The following is a 23980-nucleotide window of genomic DNA, read 5'->3' on the forward strand; positions in this document are numbered from 1 at the left end:
AGCCTGTATCTTTGTAACCGGGCCGAATCGGAAAAAACTATAAAGGAAAAAAGTGTTTCTTTTGACCTCAGGAATCTTCGGTTGAAATATATGTACAAGTCAAAGACTCACCCTGTATATATTATATAGGAAAAGATTTTCCTAGAGCATCTAAAGTTTTAGATGATGATATATATGTCGATGACATTTTAACCGGTGCCTTTAATGTTCAGGAAGCTATCGAACTGCGTGATGAGCTTCAGGAAATGTTGAAGAAAGTCGGATTTTCTTTGAAAAAGTTTTCGAGCAACTGTCCCGATATTTTGAATGACCTGCCCCCTGATCATATTGAGGCTAAGTTAGATTTTAACGATGATAGCATGGGAATAAAAATTTTGGGTTTGAGTTGGATTCCAGCAATAGATTCTTTCATTTTTAATTTAAATGAATTCAATGAAAAACCAAGTAAACGTTCGATTTTATCCTACATTGCACGTATATTCGATCCAGTGGGTTTTTTATCACCTATTGTAATTTCAATGAAGCTTTTAATAAAAAAATTATGGTCGGAAAAACATGATTGGGATGACCCCTTGTCAGATATTAAAATTCCACGGTCTATTATTTCTGCTCCTGAAAGTAGCGTTATATTAGCGGGATTTTGTGATGCTTCCGAGTAAGCTCACGCAGCCACTATATACATATCCGTAAAATTCAAGAATCACATATACGCCCATCTTTGGATTGCAAAAACCAAAGTGGCTCCATTGAAAACTTTGTCTATTCCTCGACTGGAACTATCTGCTGCAGTCTTGTTGACCAAACTGGTCAAGGTTATTTTGGAAAATGTAGTTCAAGTGCCAATTTCTGAGGTTCGTTTATTTTCCGACTCTCAAATTGTCCTTTCATGGATAAAAACCCCGCCTCATAGGCTCAAAACGTTTGTTGCAAATCGAGTAGTCGCAATAAACGGTTATGTTCCGGGTGCTTCATGGCATCATATCCAAACTGATTCCAACCCCGCCGATTTGCCTTCACGAGGTCTCACCCCTCAACAGTTCATGAACCCGGAAATTCAAAGATTTTGGTTTCATGGTCCTGAATTTCTGTCGATGCCTGTTATTAATTGGCCAAAACCCTTTGTCAATTATGACATTGAAACTTGCTTATTACCTGAGTTGAAACCAAGTCTTCATGTTGCAATTGCAACCAAACCTACAACTAACCAATTTATAAATATTTTGGATACCTTTTCAAGTTTGAATAGGCTGAAAAGAGTATTTGCTTACGTTAGGAGATTCACTTATAATTATCTCAACTCGAAAACACGTTTGTCTGGTCCACTTTCACAAGCTGAGTTTAAAGAAGCTCTACATTCCATTATTTTGATTACTCAAAATCACCACTTTGATCAATTGAGTCAGAGTTTATCACAAAAAAAATCAATTGAAAAATCTTTTCGAAACTTGAGTCCTTATATCGACTCTGCGGGATTGATCAGGGTGGGCGGTAGGCTACAGTATTCTTGTTTATCTGAGAATGCAAAGCACCCTATTCTCCTTCCAAAAAAGTGTGTACTATCTCGATTAATTTGCAACCATTTTCATTTGATTTCTCTACATTCAGGTCCGAACACGACTATGAGTTTGATTCGGCAAAGTTATTGGGTTTTGTCTCTCAGAAGTTTGGTGCGAGAATGCATCAGAAAATGCATCACTTGCACTAGATTTCGTGGTGCTACTTATCAACCTTTAATGGCTCCTCTACCGTCACAAAGAGTGAATATTGCACGACCATTCAGTAGGGTAGGTGTAGATTTCGCCGGACCATTTTCCTATCGGTCAAATAATTCACGTAAACCAACTATGTTGAAAGCATAACTTGCCTTATTTGTATGCTTTTCAACTAAAGCGGTTCATTTAGAACTCGTGTCATCTCTCAATGTAGAGGCATTTCTATCAACCTTGGATAGATTTATTGCTAGAAGAGGTTTACCTCAAGAGATTTGGTCAGATAACGGTAAAAATTTTGTAGGTTCTGCGCGTTATATTTCTGAAGTTAGTCACTTTTTAGGTCAAAATAATTCAGATATTTCCGAAAAATTAGTATCTAAATCCATTAAATGGAAATTCATCCCCCCATATGCTCCTCATTTCGGTGGCCTCTGGGAGGTCGGTGTGAAGTCGGCAAAAAGACTTCTTTTCAAAATGTTGGGCACAACTGCCTGAACATTTGAGGAATTGGTAACAATTTTTGCTCTTATTTAAGCTGTACTAAACAGTAGACCGATATGTCCATTGTCTAAAGACCCCTCTGAGTCTGTCGATTTTCTTACTCCAGGACATTTCCTGATAGGTGCCCCCCTCTTATCTAGTCCCGAGTTATCCTATGACGAGTTCAAAACTCCTCTCAATCGTTGGGAACAACATAAAAATTATTCCAACAGTTTTGGAAAAAGTGGTCAAGTGACTATTTACATACCATGCTCCAACGCAATAAGTGGCATTCAGAAAATGTTTGTCCATCTGAAGGAGATTTAGTCCTTATAAAGGGCGTTGAATCAAGTCCTGCCACTTGGCCTATCGGACGTATATTGAAATTATATCTAGGACCTGATGGTATAATTCGTGTAGCATCTGTTCAGACCGCAACTGGTCAATATACGAGAGCGCTGACAAAATTGGTGCCACTCAACCTTTAAGGTAATAAGGTATTTAATTTCATCGTTTCCATTATTTCTTCTTGTATGTCGTTTGTCTGTAAAATTAGGTAAATTTTAGGTGGGCGGTTATGTTCACGCCAAGTGACCGTTCTTTTTTTTCCAATTCAATTTTCTCAAAACTTTTCAATTTTTCAGTTATTAAATTTCGAATGAATTTAAATGCAGTATTTATCGCAATTTTAAAACAGCTGTGATCTCTGCCGCTTAAGGCCGCACCTACATTAGGTCCGCATTTCTCCCGATCCGATCCGATCCGACGTTGTCCGATGGTCGGACGACGTCGGAAGAAAAACAAACACCTTTATCTTAATGTTAGTGCCTACAATTGAAACGAAGCTTCCGGCCGTCAAATCGGATAGTGTCGGGAATCGAGAATTCGGAAGAATTCGGGAGAAATGCGGACCCAATGTAGGTGCGGCCTAACGCACACATTGTGATTTCCATATCAGTCTCAGTATCATTCTTTACGTGTCATACGAAAGATTGATTGTTTCTATTCTGCTACCTAATAATAATTATTGTTCTAATAATTTACGTACACAAATTTCGGAAAATATCGCATTTTCAACGCGGTGTTCACTGATAATCGCTAAAATTTTCTTTGTAAATCCCCAACAATTGTATTTTTCACTAGTTGCCAATTTTATGAATTTTTCGCAATTGTAAATAAAATGTTGTTCTTTACATAGGGGGCATTTCTGACCGTTGTGATCAGTGATTGCAAATGAATGTTCTTGAAATTTTTGTTCGACACCTGACTATTAGCTTGTGATCTATAACCTTGTGCAGTCGAGAATTTCTGATTTTGATAAGCAGGTTTTTTATTGTTAGAGTCGGAAAGTATTTCTAATGTTGAGCACTTTTTCTCTAGAAAACTAATCAATTCCTGATATGAAAGAAGTTCATCGTTTTCCCATTCTAGGTTCAAGCTGTTATCTAATTTTGATGTAATTAAATGAACAAGAATAATGTCCCATTGATCTGTGGGTAATTTCAAATTTTTCAATGCGCCTATATGTTGATTTATTTTGTCTGTAAGCGGCCTTAATGAAGGTGCGTCAAGTTGGTGATCCACTCCCAGAATTTTGGTATCAAATTGTTTTGGGTATTTTGTGCCCATTTTGTGCTAATTTTTGCCGTATAAAAAAAATTGTGCCCATTCGGTTCTCGAGATATTTCGAGTTTTTTCCGTAAGTCACCAACTTGACGCTGTGACTCATACATGGAAATTCTCAATTTTTTTTATTTGGGTATTTTGTGCCCATTTTATGCCAATTTTTGCAGTATAAAAGTAATTTTGTGCCCATTCAGTTTTCGAGGTATTTTGAGTTTTCCCTGTCAGTCACTTACTTGTCGGGCGGAAATTTTCTTATTTAGATAAATTGTGCTCATTTTGTGGCGTATGGTATGGATTTTGTTCTTTTACAGTTTTCGAAATTTTTGTACTCATGGATCAATACATAGATGTAGGTTCATCGACGAGCATTGTATTATAAAATTATGCTTCGGATAAATCTGCATTTGCTTAACCTCATATGCAAATGCGTATAAATTTGTATCTCAAATGAGATATTCTTGCCTTGCAGTGCATATTTACTAATTTTCGTTTTTATTTGTATATTTTCAAGATAAAATTTGTTTTCACACCAAAAGAAACAAGCCAAATAGAACCGTACGTCGAGAATATATTTGACAAATCCCAACCAACTTTTATGAGCTATTGACTACTAAACCCCTAAGGAAGGGAGTGTTTGGAGAAAATATTTATCCCGATTGCTAGTATTACTAACATCTGGTAAATATTACAAGGGAACACATAATCGATGTTAACTTGGTCAACTTCAAAAACAAAATAATCGAACAATGGCAGAGCAGATGAAACGAAACTGAAAGTAAATTAAGAGAATTCAAACGATGTTCAATATTTTTAAGACAAAATAAAGACAGAAAAATAAGTCTGACAAACACATGTGCTTTCGATCCATTGATTACAACAAATTTTTGTGACAGCAAGTTTCTCGCTGAAATCAACCAAGATGAATTGAAAAATATACAGGGTGTACACTTTTGAAACGGCCTTACTTCAAGGGGAGATTATACAAGTGATTGGCAACAAAAAATGTCACACATGGTCGAAATGTTGGTGGTTATTCTTCAATTTAACATTTTTTGATTTCACGGAATTAATCACTTTTTTCCATAAAACCAATTATATCTTATTCATTTCTGCGTCCTTATCGAATTTGATCACATATTCCGAAAGTGCATTAAATTTGCCTTAATATGAAAAGTCATGAGTGGCAAAAGAGTTTTTGTTTTTGTCTCACTGAATGTATATTTCAGCTCCCTGAAGATGGACACACAATGATGACCGAAAGCTAGGATGGTACAATAAATGGGAGGATTGGGAGTTGGTGCTCTGATAATGACCTCAAGTTGAATTCAACAAAAACCGAGCTGGTGTTTTTTCATACTGATCGCTCTCGACATGATTTTCCTTCATCTTTAAATATTACTGATGACTGTAACGTTTCAGTTGGGACATCTGTTAGATTTCTCGGGTTATTCATTGATAGTACCCTAAAGTGGCATGTGCATGTTGATTCTTTAAATAGAAAGCTTTTATCGGTTAATTATTCCATTGATGTACTAAAACGTCAGGTTGACGTCGATATCTTAAAAACTGTCTACTATGCTAATTTCAAGTCGCGACTAGCGTATGGTATAATATTTTGGGGTGGCAGCACTTCCGCGCGTCGCCTATTTGTTACTCAGAAGATGGCATTGAGGTTGATGTTGCGAATGCATTTCAGGGAATCCTGTAGAAATATTTTTAGAGACAATAACATCCTGACAGTCACTGGGCTTTTTGTTTACAAGTCTTTGCAATTTGTATCCAAGCATAAATACCTGTTCAATGGATTTCAAAATATTAACAACACAAGGCAAGTTCATACTTTTCATCTTCCAAGACTATTTCTGAGACAGTCTCAGAATAGTGTGCTGTATTCTTGTATGAAATTATACAATTCATTACCTAAATCCCTGCGGGATCTTGATGGTGCAACTTCTTTTGACTTCAAAGTTCGTCGATTTTTGGTGTATTGTGAACCGTATTGCCTGGATGAGTATTACGATTATTGTTCTGTCCGGCATTGAAAATTTTTTTTTTTTTTCGCTTGACCTGTTTCTTCTTGTCTCATTCTGTGATAGATTGTTCATTCTGTGATTAATTTTGTCTAGAGTGTGATAATTTTTGAAATAAATTGCTATTATTATTATTATGGATTATGTCATTTGATTCAGTTTTCCTCTGTTAACCACATACTAAAAGCAGAACACGGTTCTATTTCAAACAAAAAAGTTATGAATATTTATCTAGAAAATACCCCCAAAACCGCAGTTTCCCCCCTCCCCGAGGCCTGTCAAACTATATGGAGTATGTCATTTGATTCAGTTTTCCTCTGTTAAGCACATACTAAAAGGAGAACACGGTAAAATTCCAAACAAAAAAGTTATGAATTTTTATCTAGAAAATACCCCCGAAACCGCAGTTTCCCCCTCCCCGAAGCCTGACAAACTATTTGTAGTATGTCATTTGATTCAGTTTTCTTCTCTTTACCTTATACTAAAAGCAGAACACGGTACTATTTCAAACAAAAAAAGTTATGAATTTTATCTAGAAAATACCCCCAAAACCGCAGCAGTTTCCCCCCTCCCCGAGGCCTGACAAACTATGTGGCGTAGGTCATTCGATTCAGTTTTTTCTCTTTACCACATACTAAAAGCAGAACACGGTACCATTTCAAACAAAAGAGTTATGAATTTTTAACTATAAACGGCCCCTATAAAAACCCTCTGAATTGCTAAAAAATGTTCAATAATAGAAAAAAATATGAAAAGTTTGTATGGTTTGTGACAAATAATAAATTACTATCCATTTTCATATTGAAAATCATAAATAAGCCAATTTTTGTTTGGACCCTACTTTTGGCTCGGAGTGTACTTGTGGATGTGGATAACTTCACACCGGTACAAGGTCCGGGTTTTTTGTTGTTGAATTTGTCACTGGGGAATGCTGAGCATTGAATTTACTTGCCAAAATACTTCTAGCTTTCGCTATCAATTCATAGTATAAAGTTTCTTGTACTGCACGTTGCTCTTCTTCCTCAATACTTAACATTTCTATTTCATCAAAACGTTCAAAGGCTAATTCGATTTTGCTTAAACGTACTTCCAGTTCATCATTCGGCGTAGTTAAAAATAATTGAAACGTTGTTAATTGCGACCTGAGTCTACCTCGCGCTTGCCTGAGATCTTTTATTTCGACTTCTGTTTCGTTCGACATGGCTACGAATTTACGAGTAAAATATAACTATGAAATATCAGCAACATCGAGAAATGCCTTTCAGGAAGAGGATTGGATGGATAATATGTACAGATTCACTTTTTTGACGACTTGAAACGTTGTTCTTCAAACCCTGCTTTGTTTGATTTACTATGGCTGTTGCGTTATCTTCTGACAGGCGTCACTTTTCGTGTATAGATGAAATGCTGATTACTGCTGAATTCGTGTGGATGAACTGTTGATTTCTGTTTGATTCGTGTGGATGAACAGTTGATTTCTGCTTGATATTCACTGATTGAGATTTTGTAACGAGAACTTTCATAAACTGTACGAGATTAGTAGTTACACTTTCTTTATGTTTACGAGAACTAAACTATCGATTATGAATTTCTGGCACTTAATCCGGTTCGATTAGGACCAATTTGTTACATGGTTTGCTTGAAGGACCACCCTTTGCTAGGGATTGAAATGAAACGAGGTTTGAACTGTAAATTGTCTAATGATTTAAACTTTCTATAGGTGGTGGACGAGCGTGAATTCGTAACTCAACTACGTGACCTCTTTTCTGCAACTCTGATCTTAGGATCTATTTTTCTTTGGGTTAAGCCTTTTGGGAGCTGGCGTAGTACCGCTCGTTCATGCAATATTGCCACTGTTGCCATTTCCTGATAAACATGAATTCCTTGAATTCTCGTAATTATTAAATGAATTGAACACTGTCAAAACACAGGTTTTAGAGGTCAGGTATTTTCTAACCGTTCAGAAAACTGCTCTCTGATCACTTTAGGATGTGTGAACGCTCAGTGATCAGATTTGCAAGTGCTCTTTTCGCTGAACGCAGCCATAGATAAAGTAGTTAGTTTGTCTATGGTGGTGAATCTTTTATGCAGTGACGTCACCATAATACCTTGACAGAATGGAGCGTTTCAGCGGGAATTTTGAAAACTTCTTCATTCACGTTTTTTTATTGGTACTTTCTACATTTTCCCATGAAAATATTTTTTGTGTGTTTATATAGGGCTTATCTACAAATTAAAAGCAATTGCAAAATATAGGCAACATGAAGAGAGCAAAGAATCAGTCGTACATTCTTTTAAACTTCACCTAAGCATAATATAGTGAATATAGATAATAGTGCTATAATATACTGGGGAGCAGGAGTGAATGAGGAGAAGAAATTTTGTGATTAGGGTCTAGCATCGTAGGTAACAAGTGCTAGTAGGTGGAACATTTCTACGGATGATCCGTAGTGATCTCTCTATTCGTTATGTCGTCGCTTCGCTATGGCCTTTTATAATCACCTGCAAGGATCATCCGTAGAAATGCCTCCATTTGTTTCGTCGTCGCTTCGCTATGGCCCTACAGAACCCCACCACTGATTTTCTGGTACGGTACCGACCAATTTCGGATCAAAACATTCATTAATACCTACCTTGGCTATTTCTGAATCAGTGCTTTCTGATTCACTCAGAGAAGCAGTACTTCTTTCCTGTTTAATTGTCATGTTACTTGTCAAAGATCCTGTTGCTGAATGACTCTTACTGCTGCATTGAGATGATGTAATACTCTGTTGACCATTCCCACTCAAGCACATATTTTCAAAGCTCCCACTCAATTGATAGGAAACTTGGGAGTCGCTATAATTCATGCATATAGGACTAGTAGGTAATGATGTCAGCGATTGTACAAGCTCACTTTGAAAATCCAGTTCAGATATTGGTGCACTTGTACTCAGACGTTTCTTCTGAAAAAAGTTTTATTTTCATTTCAATAATCTCCTTCATTTCAAATTTCACAAGTTACATTAAAATGAAATGAATCAACATTTTCTTTATTAGATCCTTAAATTTACCTAAATGATTACATCTCTTGATATAAATTGGTAACTTATCATAGAATCTCATACACATGTAGTATGGACCTGTCTTTATAACAATTCATCTATGCTGAGGATAAATGTTCTTGTATTGTATCTATGATCTCCGCATACATGAAAAATTCCCTTATTTTTGAAAACAAATATCAGACACTCAAAAATATACAAGCCATAAGCAGTTGATAAACACATTCTTTCAAATTTACCTCTACATGATTCCTTAAATTTTATCTCGCATATGGACCTTAGAATTTTCTTTTGAACAACAAAAACTGATTGAATTTTATCATTCCTTCCCCAGAAAATGATTTCATATCTCAAAATGGTCTCAAAGTTAGCATGATAAACAATCCTCAACGTACTATCTTTCATGTGACCAGACAGAATTTTTATTCCATAACCCACACTAGCCAACTTTAAACAAATTTTATCAATATGATTCTCCCAGCTCAAAAATTAATCAATATGTACTCCCAAAAACCTTGTGTGCGATAGGAGTTCAAAATTTATGCTCGAAACGAAAAAAAATCAAGTTAGTTTTGGATTCATTTATCCTCAACTTATTCATAGTGAACCAATTACTAATATCACAAACGGCATTCTTAGTTTTCTAAACAATTTCATTCAAATCACTCCCATCCATCAGAACATTAGTATTATCGACAAAGTTTGTGATCAAACAACTGTTTGATCACAACTGTTTGATAGGTAACTACCTATCGCTATTGAAAGGTCATTAATTAATATACACTAAAAACAAAATTGGACCAGCAATTGTACCCTGGCCTATACCTATATCAACACAAACTATGTCAGATTTATCATCACTGACCACAACATGTTGCTTTCTTTTTAACAGATATGATCTTATCCAATCATTAGCTTTTACCCTTATATCACATTGATCCAATTTAAAAAGCAAAAGGTCATGGTCAACACAATCAAATGCTTTCTTTAAATTTATGAAGAGACTCAATGCAAAATTTTTCTCTTCCAGACAATTCAAAATAGAGTCGAAAAATTGGTAAATAGCAATATTCGTAGATCTACCCTTCAAATATCCATGTTGAAATAGGGAAAATAGATTATTGTCATTCATGAAACAAGGCAATCTGGAAGTCATTACTTTCAAAGATATTAGAGAACGATGGTAATAAACTAATCGGTCTATAATTACCTAAATCGAGTGGGTCACCTTTTTTAAATAACGGCTTTATCAACGCAAATTTTAGGAAAAATGAGTACTCCATAGAATTATTCGCAATATAACAGAGTATAACCGAAATTATTTCAATTGACAACTTCACTATGCTACATCACTACAACCACTACAATATTTGTTCTTCAAATGAGCAGATAATTCAATCAACTCAACAGTACTGACAGGCTTGAGAAAAATAGAACTGTCATGTTCTTTTCTCTATTTCTGTATCGTAATGAGTTCATTACAGTTCTAAAAACAGTGCTGTAATGAACTCATTACAGCATCGTTTTCAGATATATTTTTCGTTTTGTGGTTGTCTATGCTGACTTCCAATCCTATCAAATTTTAACAAACGTCAATAATTGTCAATATAATATAATTTAATAATAATAATAATAATGAACCAAGATGAACCGATAGCTCTCTCCAATGTCAGGAGATAGAAGCAATGAAATCGGACGATCTTTATAAATACCTAGGAATGAAACAAAACCGACGAATAAACCATGAAAGAATGAAGGAAGACTTAACAACTGAGTTCATTAGGAGAATCAACAAAATTTTAAAAACAAACCTCAACAGCAAGAACTTGACGAGAGCTATCGATACATATGCATGTTCAATTCTTACATACTCTTTCGGTATCATTCCATGGACCAAAACAGATAAAGAAAACCTGCAACACAAAATGAGAACCTTGATGACGAAAGCACACAAGCACCATCCGAAAAGTAGCATTGAGAGGACGACACTGCCGAGGAATAAAGGAGGCAGAGGTCTGCTAGACATCATGGAACTTGCCCATGGGCAAATTGAATGCCTACGAACATACTTCAAAGACAAATCAGGCATGTCAGAGATCTACAAAGTACTGTGTGAAGCAGATGAATACACCTTTACAACTGCACAAGGAGCAATTGTCATACAACCACCAGACAATCCAAGAAAAACTGCAAAGATGGAGAGAAAAGCCCCTACATGGACGACATTTCAACGAGGTGAACCAGGATCATGTCGACATTGAAGCGTCGAACTATTGGCTCACATCAGGTGCGATGTATCCAGAAATGGAAGGATTTCTTTTAGCCATCCAAGATCAAGTGATCTCAACAAAAAATTACTGCATAAAGGATCGAACTATTACTGACGATCGATGCCGTTATGGGTGGCCAACGAATGAGACAATCCAACATATCACGGGAGGATGTCAAATGTTTGCAGGAAATGAATATAAAGAGAGACACGATGCAGTAAGAAAGATACTACACCAAGAAATGGCAACTAAATTAACACTAATTCATTCTGAAAAAGTGCCATACTACAAGTACCGACCGGAAACCATCCTGGAAAACGAACGCTATAAACTGTACTGGGATCGTAAAGTTTTGACTGATAAAACAGTCCCTCACAACAGGCCAGATATATTGCTAGTTGATAAACATCAAAAGGCAGCAATACTCATCGACGTAGCAATACCTAATAACAACAACATGCGTCAAAAAGAGGTCGAAAAAATTTCAAAATATAGGGACCTCGAATTTCAGATAAAGCGCCAGTGGGGAATGATATCAACGAGAACTATTCCAATTATCATCTCAACAACAGGAATAGTACCCAAAAATCTCAAGAGAAATATCAAACAACTAGGACTTAGTGAGTATATATGTAATATAATGCAAAAAGCTGTTCTTTTAGGCACTGCAAGGACGGTGAGAAAATTCCTAGGAAGCGAAAGATAGGTCCGAGGATCGCGTGTAAGAGGACCAGAAGTTCGACGAGAACCAGGGGGACCACAAGGACCGGACACGACCGAGCTCTACCCCCACTGATATTTTAAATATCTGGGACTGAGTGAATGTTCCTCTTAGCGAGGAGGGAGAAGCCGACGGCGAGGAGAAATCCTACGCGTATAGGCAAAAGTCGGGATAACATTTCTTTATTACCCAACAGGAATATCTCAATTACAGGGTAAAAATAATATACAATATACAGTGCAGAATACACAAAAATAATTCAACACATCCACATGATGCATTACTCACTTGAAAATTCACTTCCCGAAACTCAACCAAAAACATTAACTCTTAGTTTATCAGCACTTTTACAAATACGGTTAACTGGAGATCGTTCAGAAATATTAGTCCGAGCCGTAGGTAAATAGAAAACTGGTGTCGACCTCGCTGCTAGTCTCGGCACATTGAAAGACATCTTGGACAGAAGATATGGTGGGTCTATCCTGTTGGCCAACAATCCACGGGCAAACCTGGCACATTGTTCTTCATGTCTATCAAGTAACGAGGATATCCTCAACTCCTCCATAACATCAGAAAGGTCTGCACCACGCTCAGGATACCGCCCTGTTCTCTTGAAAACTACGTATGTATTTAAAAAATCTCCTATGAATACGCTCCAATCGCGACAGATGACAGTCATAAATAGGGAACCACACCAAGTGAGCATACTCCAACTTACTGACAACCAGCGTGAAATAGAGATTCCTCAATATCGACCAATCCCCGAACTCACTGCCGCATCTGAAAACAAAGCCTAAAGCTCGACTAGCTGATGCACAAAGCTGATCTATATGCGGGATAAAGCTGAATGAGGAGTCAAATAAGACTCCGAGGTCACATATTTCATCTTTATCGCTGAGAAATCTCTCAGCAATATGATAGCCATACGATAGAGGAGTTGACTTTCTAGTGTATGTGACCTTGAAACATTTGTCCATATTTAACACAAGCCTGTTACACAAGCACTAACCATGAAAATATTCCAAGCACGACTGGAGAAACAGCAAATCAGCCACATCACGAATTCTCAAGTAGAGCTTAAAGTCGTCTGCGAAAGCCAATGCTGGACATCTAAGTGAGGTGAGAAGATCATTGATGTATATAACAAACAATAATTTGGGGATATAGAGAAATGATTTGCTACATATTCGTAAATTCTCATAATTGTGGTAGTGTTAAATCGATTTCGTCAGACATAATTCACGAATTCAATGTGTAATTGTAAATTATGTCTTAATTCGAAACATACGATTTATATTCAAATTCCGTAATCAGTCAATTTTCGTAACAGTCACACCAACTGCCAAGATACAACACAAAAGTCACTAGGTTATATAATCTGAATTTTTCATTGAATTTCCACAATATTTCGCAAAACTTAACTGAAATAGAGAAAATATTGTCGAATACTCGTTGCAGAAGGCAATTCCAACACTCTCGCGTTAGAAAACTCGCTCCTTCGTCGCTCATTTTCGAATTTCGCATTTGTGTTGGAATAGGAGCCCATTTTGCAACTTGTTTTAGAATATACTATTATGACATTATAATAATATAATAACTAAATAATCTACTGAATAATCATTGAATTATTAGCTATTTCCAGTGTCACTTCGCAGATAAAATTTTGATGCCATATTGTCTTCTTCGTGTCCTTGGATTTAATTGATTCAATTCAATCACATTCAATTTGGCTTATTGAAGTTTTTTCCAGCCTTATTTTACAATCCGATTTTTCAATCCTATCTTCAAAATTTCTATTTTTCTTACACCTTAACAAATTATCATAATGTCTCTTCAAATGATCATATTGAGGATTGTAATTAACATTGAACTGAGATAAAACCATCAATACATCTAGTCTTTGTTTCAATTTTTCTATTTCAGAACTTTTTACAGGAATTTTAGGTTTTTTAATTCCCGAATTGGAGTTAAAGGAAAAGACTCATTAAAAATGTTTATGAATTCATCAATGAGAGCATTCCATTGTCCATTCACGTCCGATTCAATAACCTCAAAAACACTTTGCCAATCATGCTGTCCAGAATACGCCAAAATTACTCCCAACCGTAATCAAGTGGTGAAATTGAAATATAAAACATTGATAAATGTGGAGCACATAACCGTGCCATGAACGGCAGGCATAAAAATATTACTGCCCAATAACCACCTACTGTTTACCCGTGTCGGTGTAATAAAAACCACATTGCAGTTACGATAATAAAATCGCATATTTTCCAAATAAATTACGTTCCGTTGGTATCTCTGGATATTGAAACCCACCGTGCCATAAAATTCCATAATGTTTAATTTGTTCGGAGGGTAACTGTGCCGTGGAAACGGGAGACGACAAGAGAGAGGATTCTCTGGAGTACATGCTCCAGAATTACACAGTTTCGCTTCTGGAGCGCCATCGAGGAATACAAACCTTTGCGCATGCACTATTTGGCTTAGGTGATCGCTCGAACAAAATTCTAGCACAGTAGGTACTAATGAGTAGTTAGGATTTTCGAGCGGGTGGAGAACGACAGTATCATAGAAAATTCTGCCAGAATTCCCTAAAATAAAAATCTAATATTTCACACAAAAAACGCGACTCGACCTGATGAGGATGTAGAACTACGATTTCTCACTGTACCTAAACTTTCATGTTGACGACACTAGAACTATCGGAAATTAAAACACGACATCGAAAAAAGTCCTAATATTTGGGTAACGATTGACTTATCTGAGATCTAATTAGGATTTCATTGAAATATGTGGAAAAACTCCAATGTTCATTCCTAATTTCAAGAGGATTAAAATCCCTTAACTATATATATCAACAGTCACCAATGACATAATAAGTGAATGAAAGTTTTCAAATACACATATCGTCAAAAGTCTTGGCACCCCGAGGTTTCTCAAGAAATAAACTCTTTGTACTGGAAATGAGATGAATATTTTCCTCTAGTTCAACTGCAATATATGTAGGATCCAGTTATTATTCCCTGTGAATAATTGAGATGGTCAACAGGATGCTTGCAGACCTATTAGTTTCTTCAAGTGTCGAGGGCATGACAGTTTCAATAAATTTACAGGAAACGAATTGCTTTTGTATATAACTAACCCAGAAAGGAAGTGTTAATTCTTCGAGATGTCGAAGACATGTCGGGTCGATTAGTCGATTGTAAATCTTAGGAGATTTACTGGGGTTAGGAAAGATCGAAAACAAGACGGTTGTACCAGATGTGCCATATCTGTGTATCAGGTTTAGTCCTTCGAGAATATTCAATTTCCAGGAATCCGCGAAGAGCTTTGTGGGCGGTACGGCAAAACTCTTATTGGACTAGGGGGTGGTACTTTCCCCCGATATCGAAGTGGCGCTAAGGGTGTGGTCAAGCCGGAAGAAAGAAAGCGATATTCAGCAGACCAAGTTAATTCCAGCCGGTGGACAGTTGAAGTTCAGTCTAAGTCGAAGTGAGTTCGAGTTAAGAGCAAGTTCGGTTGGTCAACTCAAGACGTACGACGTAAAGACGGTTCGCGGACTAGATTAAGACGAGTCGCGAACGAGTGCTGTGCAAGTTTATGCACAAAGTTCCTCTTATTTTGATTAGAGAAGAACCTTTTATACAAAAGTTTTCTAGTTTTACTTTACCCACATAGAAATTCACCTTTTGGACAGCATGATCAGGAATATAATATTCTAGAATCAGAGATGATGATACACAAGCTGAATTCGTGAATATATTATCCAAACAACTGTCAGTTGACTACTGTTCAGTTAACTACTATCAACATGGTGCCACGAAACAACACCGCTTCCGATGTATCGTGCAGAAAATGCACAAAAGAAGTTAAGATATTTGTGTTATGTGGAAAGTGTGAGTTCAAATACCCTAGCTGTGTATTAAAAATACCTGGTACTTTTGTAAACTCGAAAGGTACTGTAATTTGCTGTGGAAATCAACAAGAGTGTTAATGCCATCGTGAGTGCGAAACAAAATTTTTTCACGAAATTATCCTTAATTTGACCAACAAAGCTGAGACCACTTGGCAAGTTCGTGAAAATATACATGGAAGAAAAGTGGTTTGGGAGGTAAATTGGCAAGGGTAGTCGAACATCTTTCCGCTTCCGTTTTACCATTCCACCATTCTTTCAGAACACAAGTCTCGCCGGCATTGGAATTCTGTTTTCACGAGGTAGGCCAAATCACTATTAGAGACATTGTTTCGAGACTGAAAAATAGTCAATCAGCTGACTATAAAATCAAATATAAATTCGTTGATCTCACCACTAACCAAACTTATAAACAGAAGTCTGGTTGCCGGTGTTTTCCCAATATGCCTCAAAATATCAAAAGTTATTCCGGTCCACAAGAAAGGTAATGCTGATGATTAATAATTATAGGACAATATCCCTGGTACCGGTATTCTCGAAAATATTCGAGAAAATAATATCGGGACAGACAGTGAATTTTTTCGAAATTTGAAAATTTGTTTTCCACCTCGCAGTTTGGTTATAGAAAGGGAACAACTGATGTTATAGTCGAGTTAGTCAATTATGCGGTTAATTGTTTCGAACGTGGAAGTCATTGCTCGGCATCGTTCGTTGATCTAACAAAAGTCTTCGACTGCGTCGCTCACGACAAGCTCTTGATCAAACTTGGAAATTATGGATTTGGTGGATTCGCGATCAGTTTAATCGATTCATTTTTAAAAGAAAGAACTCAAGTAGTATATATGAATGACAAATTCTCCGGATTAAGACCCATTCGGACAGGTATTATTCAGGGATTCACACTGGCACCAGTTCTGTTCTTGATAACCATAAACGACTTTCCCGAGTTCGTTCCTGAGGTCAGAACACTGCTTTTTGTCGACGACATCACGTTCAACATTGATGACTCGGATATCGACTCTTTGCTGGTGCGATCACGTATGATGCGTTTGAGGGCTAGTGAGTAGTCCTCTCAAAATGGCTTTTGTATAAATAGGGAAAAAACACAAGAACTTGTATTCAGCCTGAGGGAGATCGGGGAGAGCAATAAGTTTAGTCCTGTTAAATTCCTTGGAGTTTTTTTTAGATTCCAAGCTCTCTTGGGCAGACATTGTAAATTTTATATCTGCCAAATTAAGTAGTTCGATTTTTTGCGCTGAGAACTATGTCCCGCTCTCTTTCGAAGAATGTACTCAGGTCTATATACAGGGTGTTTCAAGTTCGACTGCCTATTAGACGTATCTGGAGAACGGGGCATATTCGAAATCTGAAAATTCGGAATATGATATTGTTGATGATGCCCTATTCAGCTAAAATATTTTCGAAGCTCCGGCCCCTCCGGTTATACAAGAAACGAAAAACATTTTTTCGAAAAAAAAAATTTTTTTTTTCATTTTATGTCTCAGATATTATCAAGATTTCCATTCTCAATTACTCCTTCCTGAAATTATTGTGTTGGTCTTTATAGTTTTCAAAATATTAAGAAAAAACCGAAAAAAAGAGAGAATTTCCATATTCACTATTACGTGAATCATTTTTACTGTGAATATTCTATTCGTATGCTCAATTCACTTTCTCGAACTAGAATGATGTAGGAATATCGTGCATATCTTGAACTTGAGAAATATCATCACAGAGTGTTTCAAATGATGACCCGTATGAAGAGGTTTCTATCGCCTGAGTGCCTTCGTTGAGGATATACAGGGTGATGTTCATCTTAGGAGTGATATTTCACAGTTGATTCCTTGCTTATCAGTTAATGGTGGGGATATTGAATGGAAATCACAAATAAAGTACTTCGAGGTTTTTCTTGATAACAAACTGACCTGGAAAGAGCAGATTGAACAAAGTTGCAGTAAAGCAAAGAAGGGTATCAACTTGTTTAAAATATTATGTAAAACATGGTGGGGATCTCAACCAAAAAACCTTTTGTTACTTTATTCAGCTCTGATAAGACCTCATCTGGATTACGGTTCTATTATTTTGGGAAAATGCTCAAAACAAAATCTGAGGAAATTAGATAGTACACAATATCAGGCTCTACGTGTTGTGATGGGATATATGAAATCTACACCCATTAATGTAATTTTGTCAGAATGCGGAGAGCTTCCTCTGGAAAAAAGAAGATGCATCTTAGCATCCAAATAAATTTCAGATTGTTAACAGTTCCGTGGTCCATAGTATAAATAAACTGCATACCAAGCAAGCGCTTTTTCGGCATGATCAGAAACCAGCATATTTGAAAGCCTATGAAAATGTTCTGTCGCGTAGTTCGAAAATTCATTCTGGAACAACAATACCATTTTATTCCTTAGAATATGACCAACATGCTTTCCCATGTAACATCATCTTCCCCCCGTTACAAAAAGATGACATATGTGTCAATTTGAAATTTAATCTTTTTTGCGATGAGAAATTTGAGAATTATCATAAGATCTTTACAGATGCCTCCGTCAAAATGGATAATTCCACTCATTCAGTGGGTATTGGTGTGTACTCTCTAACTGATAATATAGAATTCTCTTACAAACTTCCTGATTATTGGTCCATTTTTTCTTCTAAAATGTTAGCAATATGGAAAGCATTAGAATTCATTCAACAACATAAAATAAAGAATGCAGTAATATTTTCGGATTCCAAGAGCTCACTGCTGAAGCTCAAATTTTGGAAACTAAATTCTAATATATATATATATATATATATATATATATATATATATATATATATATATATATATATATAACTTCAGTAAAAGTTAAGTTTCAATCTGTAGAGTGTAGATACCAAGTCATTTCGGCATTAGGGGAAATGAATTGGCGGATAAACTCGCAAATCAAGGCAGAGATAGTTTAACCACCCTGAAATATAAAGGAGGCTCTGGACAAATTTATAATAAGATTGTGAACGACACAAAAAATTCATGGAGTACGGAATTGGTATCCTGGGGGCAAACTAAGGGTAGAATTTATTCTCATATGCAAAACAGAGACAAGAACAATCTAAGATTTCCTTTTGCATTGCTTACATCTAATCCACCACGTAAATCTATGGTAACAATTATTAGAATGCGATCTGGACACTGTTTAACACCAGAGCATCTTTTCAGAATTGGAGTTCTCCCAGACGCTAAATGTAACTGTGGCGAAAAGGGAAGTCTATCCCATATTCTACTCGACTGTGATCAAAACAGGCATAACGGTGAAATTCTGTATTCTAGACTGCAAAATCTTAATTATCCCCTGCCTATAAACATATATGAGGTAATTTTTTCTGAGAAAGAGGAAGTAATTGAATTGTTAATGGAATTTCTGAATAAATCAAGGATAAAATTGTAATTTTTTTTCTTTTCTCTCTTTTTTTGGCTGTCAACTAACATTACTCCAGTGTATATGTTTCATTTGTATTTCCACATATAAAACCTTTTTCCCTTTCCTAGGGAGGGAGAAGGGTAAAATCTAGGTGCGAGAGAAGGAAGAGAAAAGTTGAATATGAATATACAGAAGAAGAACACCATAATCTGGGTACATGCTACGGCGAGCCCAAGATTCTCTTTTTTAACTAAAAGAGAACGAGACAGCAACAACAACATTTCACAGTTCAATAACCCCTTAACTAATCGACTGAATTATTTCAAATTTTGAAGTTTTGTCACCCTGTACTATCAATATTTATGAAATCGAGTAAATCAGATCCGGACTAGGAAAATTTCAGACTTTTCCTATTTTCGTGAATATTGGATCACCCTGTACGTGAACATCGTTTTTTTCCGTTTTCGTAATCACAAAGAATTAATTCATAAGAAAAATTCTAGTTCTCTGTTTGGTACGGTCATACAGGGTGGACCCTTGCCACCCTTAAAATTTCAAAATTTGGAATTATTCGGTTGATTAGTTAAAGAGTTATTGAGTTAAAAAAAATTCATTCTTGAGGGAATGTTTATTGATCACCCTGTATGACCGTGCCAAACAGAGATTTAGAATTTTCATTATGAATTAATTCTTTGTGATCACGAAAACGGAAAAAAACCATAATAATGTTCACGTACAGGGTGATCTAATATTCACGAAAATAGGGAGCAATATTGTTAATACAATGTTTCAAATTAGATTTTCAAGGTTCTTTTTAATCGGGAAGCATTCATCGTGAATATTCTTGAATTCATTATAAAACAGGGAAATCCGTTTATTGACATCGCTCAAAGGAACCTCATAAATGAAACCCCAATCTTGTCCGTACAGAATATCAGTGAACCTACTTACATTTGCTCCAGAAATCAAACGTGTTTCGAATGTTGAAATCTTCCTCTCAGAGGGAAAACAATTAAACTCAAGAATCTATCTAGATAGATGAGGTTGTTCATTGTGTGCAATGAATGTCTCATAATTTGTAACGATATTGTCCAAACAAGAATCCGATTTCAAACCAATTCTTGTAGGCTCAGTAATCGCTAGTTTCGCAGCGAAAAAGTTGACAATATTAAGAAATTTTTGTTTGTTACAATCATTATAAGTGGACTGCAAGTGAATGTTGAAATCACCTGCAACGAAATAAAAAGCATTTATATCGGTCAATTTTTGTAGCAGAATTGTGAATTTCTCAAAAAATACTTCCAGATCAGACCTAGTCGGGTGAGATGATCTATGCAACTGGGAATGGAAAAGAAAAGGTCGGAATGAAACTTTATATTTCACGTTCCTTGAACAATGGCCGACCGGTGAACCACCAACTGACCGATAAAAGCCGTGAAGGCAGTCACGGGCGTAGCCAGGGGGGTTTTTGGGGGTTTGAAGTTGAGTACCCAGTTGTATAAATACAACGACGGTATTTATTTCCTAAATAAATTCATAAGAATCGATGTAAATAAATAAACTAAATTTAATTTGCTTTTTTTCTCAAAACATACTTGAGAAATAAAACTAGTGAAAATAGACTGAATGGGTTGGCTCTCATGAAGTTGAAATGTTTAAAAAGAAAAACAGAAGACTTTTTTTATAATATGTAAATTGAATCAAATGTTCTTGTTCTTTTTTGTTTTTTTATATGGTTAAATATATATTTTATAATAAAAATGATTATGGTTATGTCAAGCACTTTTATTTGCATTATTTTATTGAACCAGTGGCATATACAGAGAACGAGTATGATATTTTTGCTATATCATGTACAGGGTGGGCAAATAAGCAAGGTAAGCGGCCATATCTCAGGATCCACTCATCGTAGAGACTTGCGATGAAAATTTTTACCACTAAGGTGTACAAGAAAACACACTGGAAATTGTTTTGAAGTTCATACCTCCACCGCTAGGGGGTGTAATAGTTACCATCGAGTAGAAAAATGAATTTTACTCGAAAATGTTTCATATGAAGTTGAAGAGAAAATAGCATCAATGTAATCCTTGGAAAATTCTCTATCTTTTTGAATTGTCACTTTCGATTTTACGACATCTAATAAGGGTAGGTGAAAGGGAGAAATCTGACTGATTGAAACGCCTGTAACTTCAGTTAGGCTTAACATTTTTGAGCAAATTAGATCTCGTCTTAAAGATTATATCTTGTTGATTGGGGACAAAATAAAGTCATGATAAATTTGTTCTTGCTGCTTTCGATAGGGGGCGCTAAGTCAGAAGTTCATTGTTCTGTTTATTTTACTGTGAAATTTCAGATGTAATGATAGGATTTTCTCAACAGAAACCGAAATTCCATCATATTTGCATGAAAACACCTGAAGGTCGCAAAGCGATAATTTCATGCGTTATGGCCGAGAGAAGATATTCTTCAACTGATGCACTGCGAAAAACCAAATTGTGTTTTTAGTTCTGACAGAAACAGAAATCCCATCAAATTTGTATGAAAAAACCAAAAGGTCGCAAAGCGATAGCTTCAGGCGTTCTGGATTTATGGACGAAAAAAGATATTCTTCAAAAAATGCACTGAAAATCTAAATTGTGTTTTCTTTCGGCCATAACTACAGAACGGCTGAAGCTATCGCTTTACGACCTTTTGGTTTTTTCATACAAATTTGATGGGCTTTCTGTTTCTGTTAGAACTTAAAGACACAATTTGGTTTTTCGCAGTGCATCAGTTGAAGAATATCTTCTTTCGGCCATAACTTCAGAACGCCTGAAATTATCGCTTTGCGACCTTCAGGTTTTCTCATGCAAGTTTGATGGAATTTCGGTTTCTGTTAAAAAAATCGTATCATTACATTTGAAATTTCACAGTAAAATGAACAAAACAATGAACTCCTGACTTAGCGCCCTCTATCGAAAGCAGCAAAAACAAATCTATCACGACTTTATTTTGTCCTCAATCAACAAGATATTATCGTTCAGACGAGATCTAATTTGCTCGAAAATGTTGGGCCAAACTGAAGTTACAGGCGTTTCAATCAGTCAGATTTCTCCCTTTCCCCTACCCTTATTGGATATCGTAAAATCGAAAGTGACAATTCAAAAAGATAGAGAATTTTCCAAGGATTACATTGATGATATTTTCTCTTCAACTTCATATGAAACATTTTCGAGTAAAATTCATTTTTCTACTCGACAGTAGCTATTACGCTTCCTAGCGGTAGAGGTATGAACATGAAAACAATTTCCAGTGTGTTCTCTTGTACACTTTAGTGGTAAAATTTTTTTACCTCGAAATACGATGAGTGGATCCTGAGATATAGCCGCTTACCTCGCTTATTTTCCCACCCTGTACATGCAGGCACAATACGAACATTTATTTATATGAAAAAAATTCTTATTTCTCCCATTATCCTTTCTGTATACGCCTTTGTCTTAACCCAGCCCCCCCCCCCCCCAACCCCGAAACTGAAACCTGGCTACGCCCGTGAAGGCAGTACACTCACGGAAGCTATATCTACAGGATTGTTTTCTGAATTAATATAATACCATGAATTTTGAGGTTAATTTGTTTGTATGAAGTAAACGCTATTAGCAACGAATGGTTTCCAACGAATGATTCTCCTTTTACCCAGTGAAGTACGATTTGCGAGTCCGACCATGTATGGTCGGTTCCAAAATTTTAACAGTGTATTTTATCAATTTGCTGAGTAAGACTGCAGTACATAATTCGAGGCGAGGAACAGTTATCTTTTTCAATAGAGCAAGTTTGGAAACTCATTGAGAGCTCTTAAATAAATGACGCATGCATAACCTCTTTCGCTGGCGTCACAATACCCATGAATTCCGTAATTGGAAAAGTCGATCGGAATAATAAGATGTGGAATTTTTAAATAAGAGAGTAATGGTAATTTCGACTTGTATTGTTGCCAGGCACGAATAAATTCGAGGGTGGTGGTTCATCCCAATCGGTTTTCGATATCCAAAGTTGTTGAATCAAATTTTAAGCGAGGAAAATCGTGGGATCAACCAATACGAGGGAATCATACACTCGTACTCACTCAGAGAGCATAATTCTTTTTTGCACGATAAACCTTCTATTGGTTTGCAAAAAAAAAACAACTAAAATAATCATTATTGAGATTCCAGTTCAACCACAAAACATTCATTGAAAATGGTTGTGACTCATTATCAAAAGTAAGCAGTCAACAGATGAATGAGATGCTGGTAAATCATTCAAAAGTGACGGTTCATTACTGCAAAACTTCGTAACAGAAAACCAACCTTTTCTAACAAATAAATCAAAATATTCATTGCGGATCATCGGTAATCATGTCGGCGAATAAGACGGACGGAATCGGTAGCGATGCACGTAATATTTTTTTCAAATGCGCGATGAAATATATTGAGATAATTGTATCTCAATATATTTCATCGTAGATTTGCATTTAGGGTAAAAAGTTGTTGCGAGGAAGAGATCACTTCTGTTCTCGCTATTATGTCGGAAGAGGCTGAATCTTTGACTGATAATTCCCAGCCAACCATTGAGATTTCTGAAAATTCTACTAACCGTGAATTTCTTTTGAGAATAATACATAAATTGGAGGACAAAAATCGTCTATTACAGGAAAATTCATCATTACTTGAATACAAAATGGTGAATGATGTTGTCAAGAATGCAAAATTGAATAAAGGAATTAATCGGAGTACCAAAAATTCTGAAGAAATCAAAG

General features: G+C 36.1%; 1 protein-coding gene across 7 annotated transcripts in view; it reads right to left on the minus strand.

The window, feature by feature from the left end:
- LOC123673246 (focal adhesion kinase 1-like) overlaps nt 1-23980 on the minus strand; it is a 335822-nt gene that overhangs the window by 84940 nt on the left and 226902 nt on the right. For 6 of the 7 annotated variants that reach the window (XM_045607738.1, XM_045607724.1, XM_045607753.1 and 3 more), the window contains one exon: nt 8482-8793. In XM_045607738.1, the coding sequence (XP_045463694.1) occupies nt 8482-8793 (312 nt within the window). The remainder of the gene's footprint in view (nt 1-8481; nt 8794-23980) is intronic. The other variant, XM_045607732.1, reaches the window with a different exon arrangement.

This window comes from Harmonia axyridis, chromosome 1 (genome assembly GCF_914767665.1).
Source record: "Harmonia axyridis chromosome 1, icHarAxyr1.1, whole genome shotgun sequence".
In the NCBI taxonomy this organism is placed as follows: domain Eukaryota; kingdom Metazoa; phylum Arthropoda; class Insecta; order Coleoptera; family Coccinellidae; genus Harmonia; species Harmonia axyridis.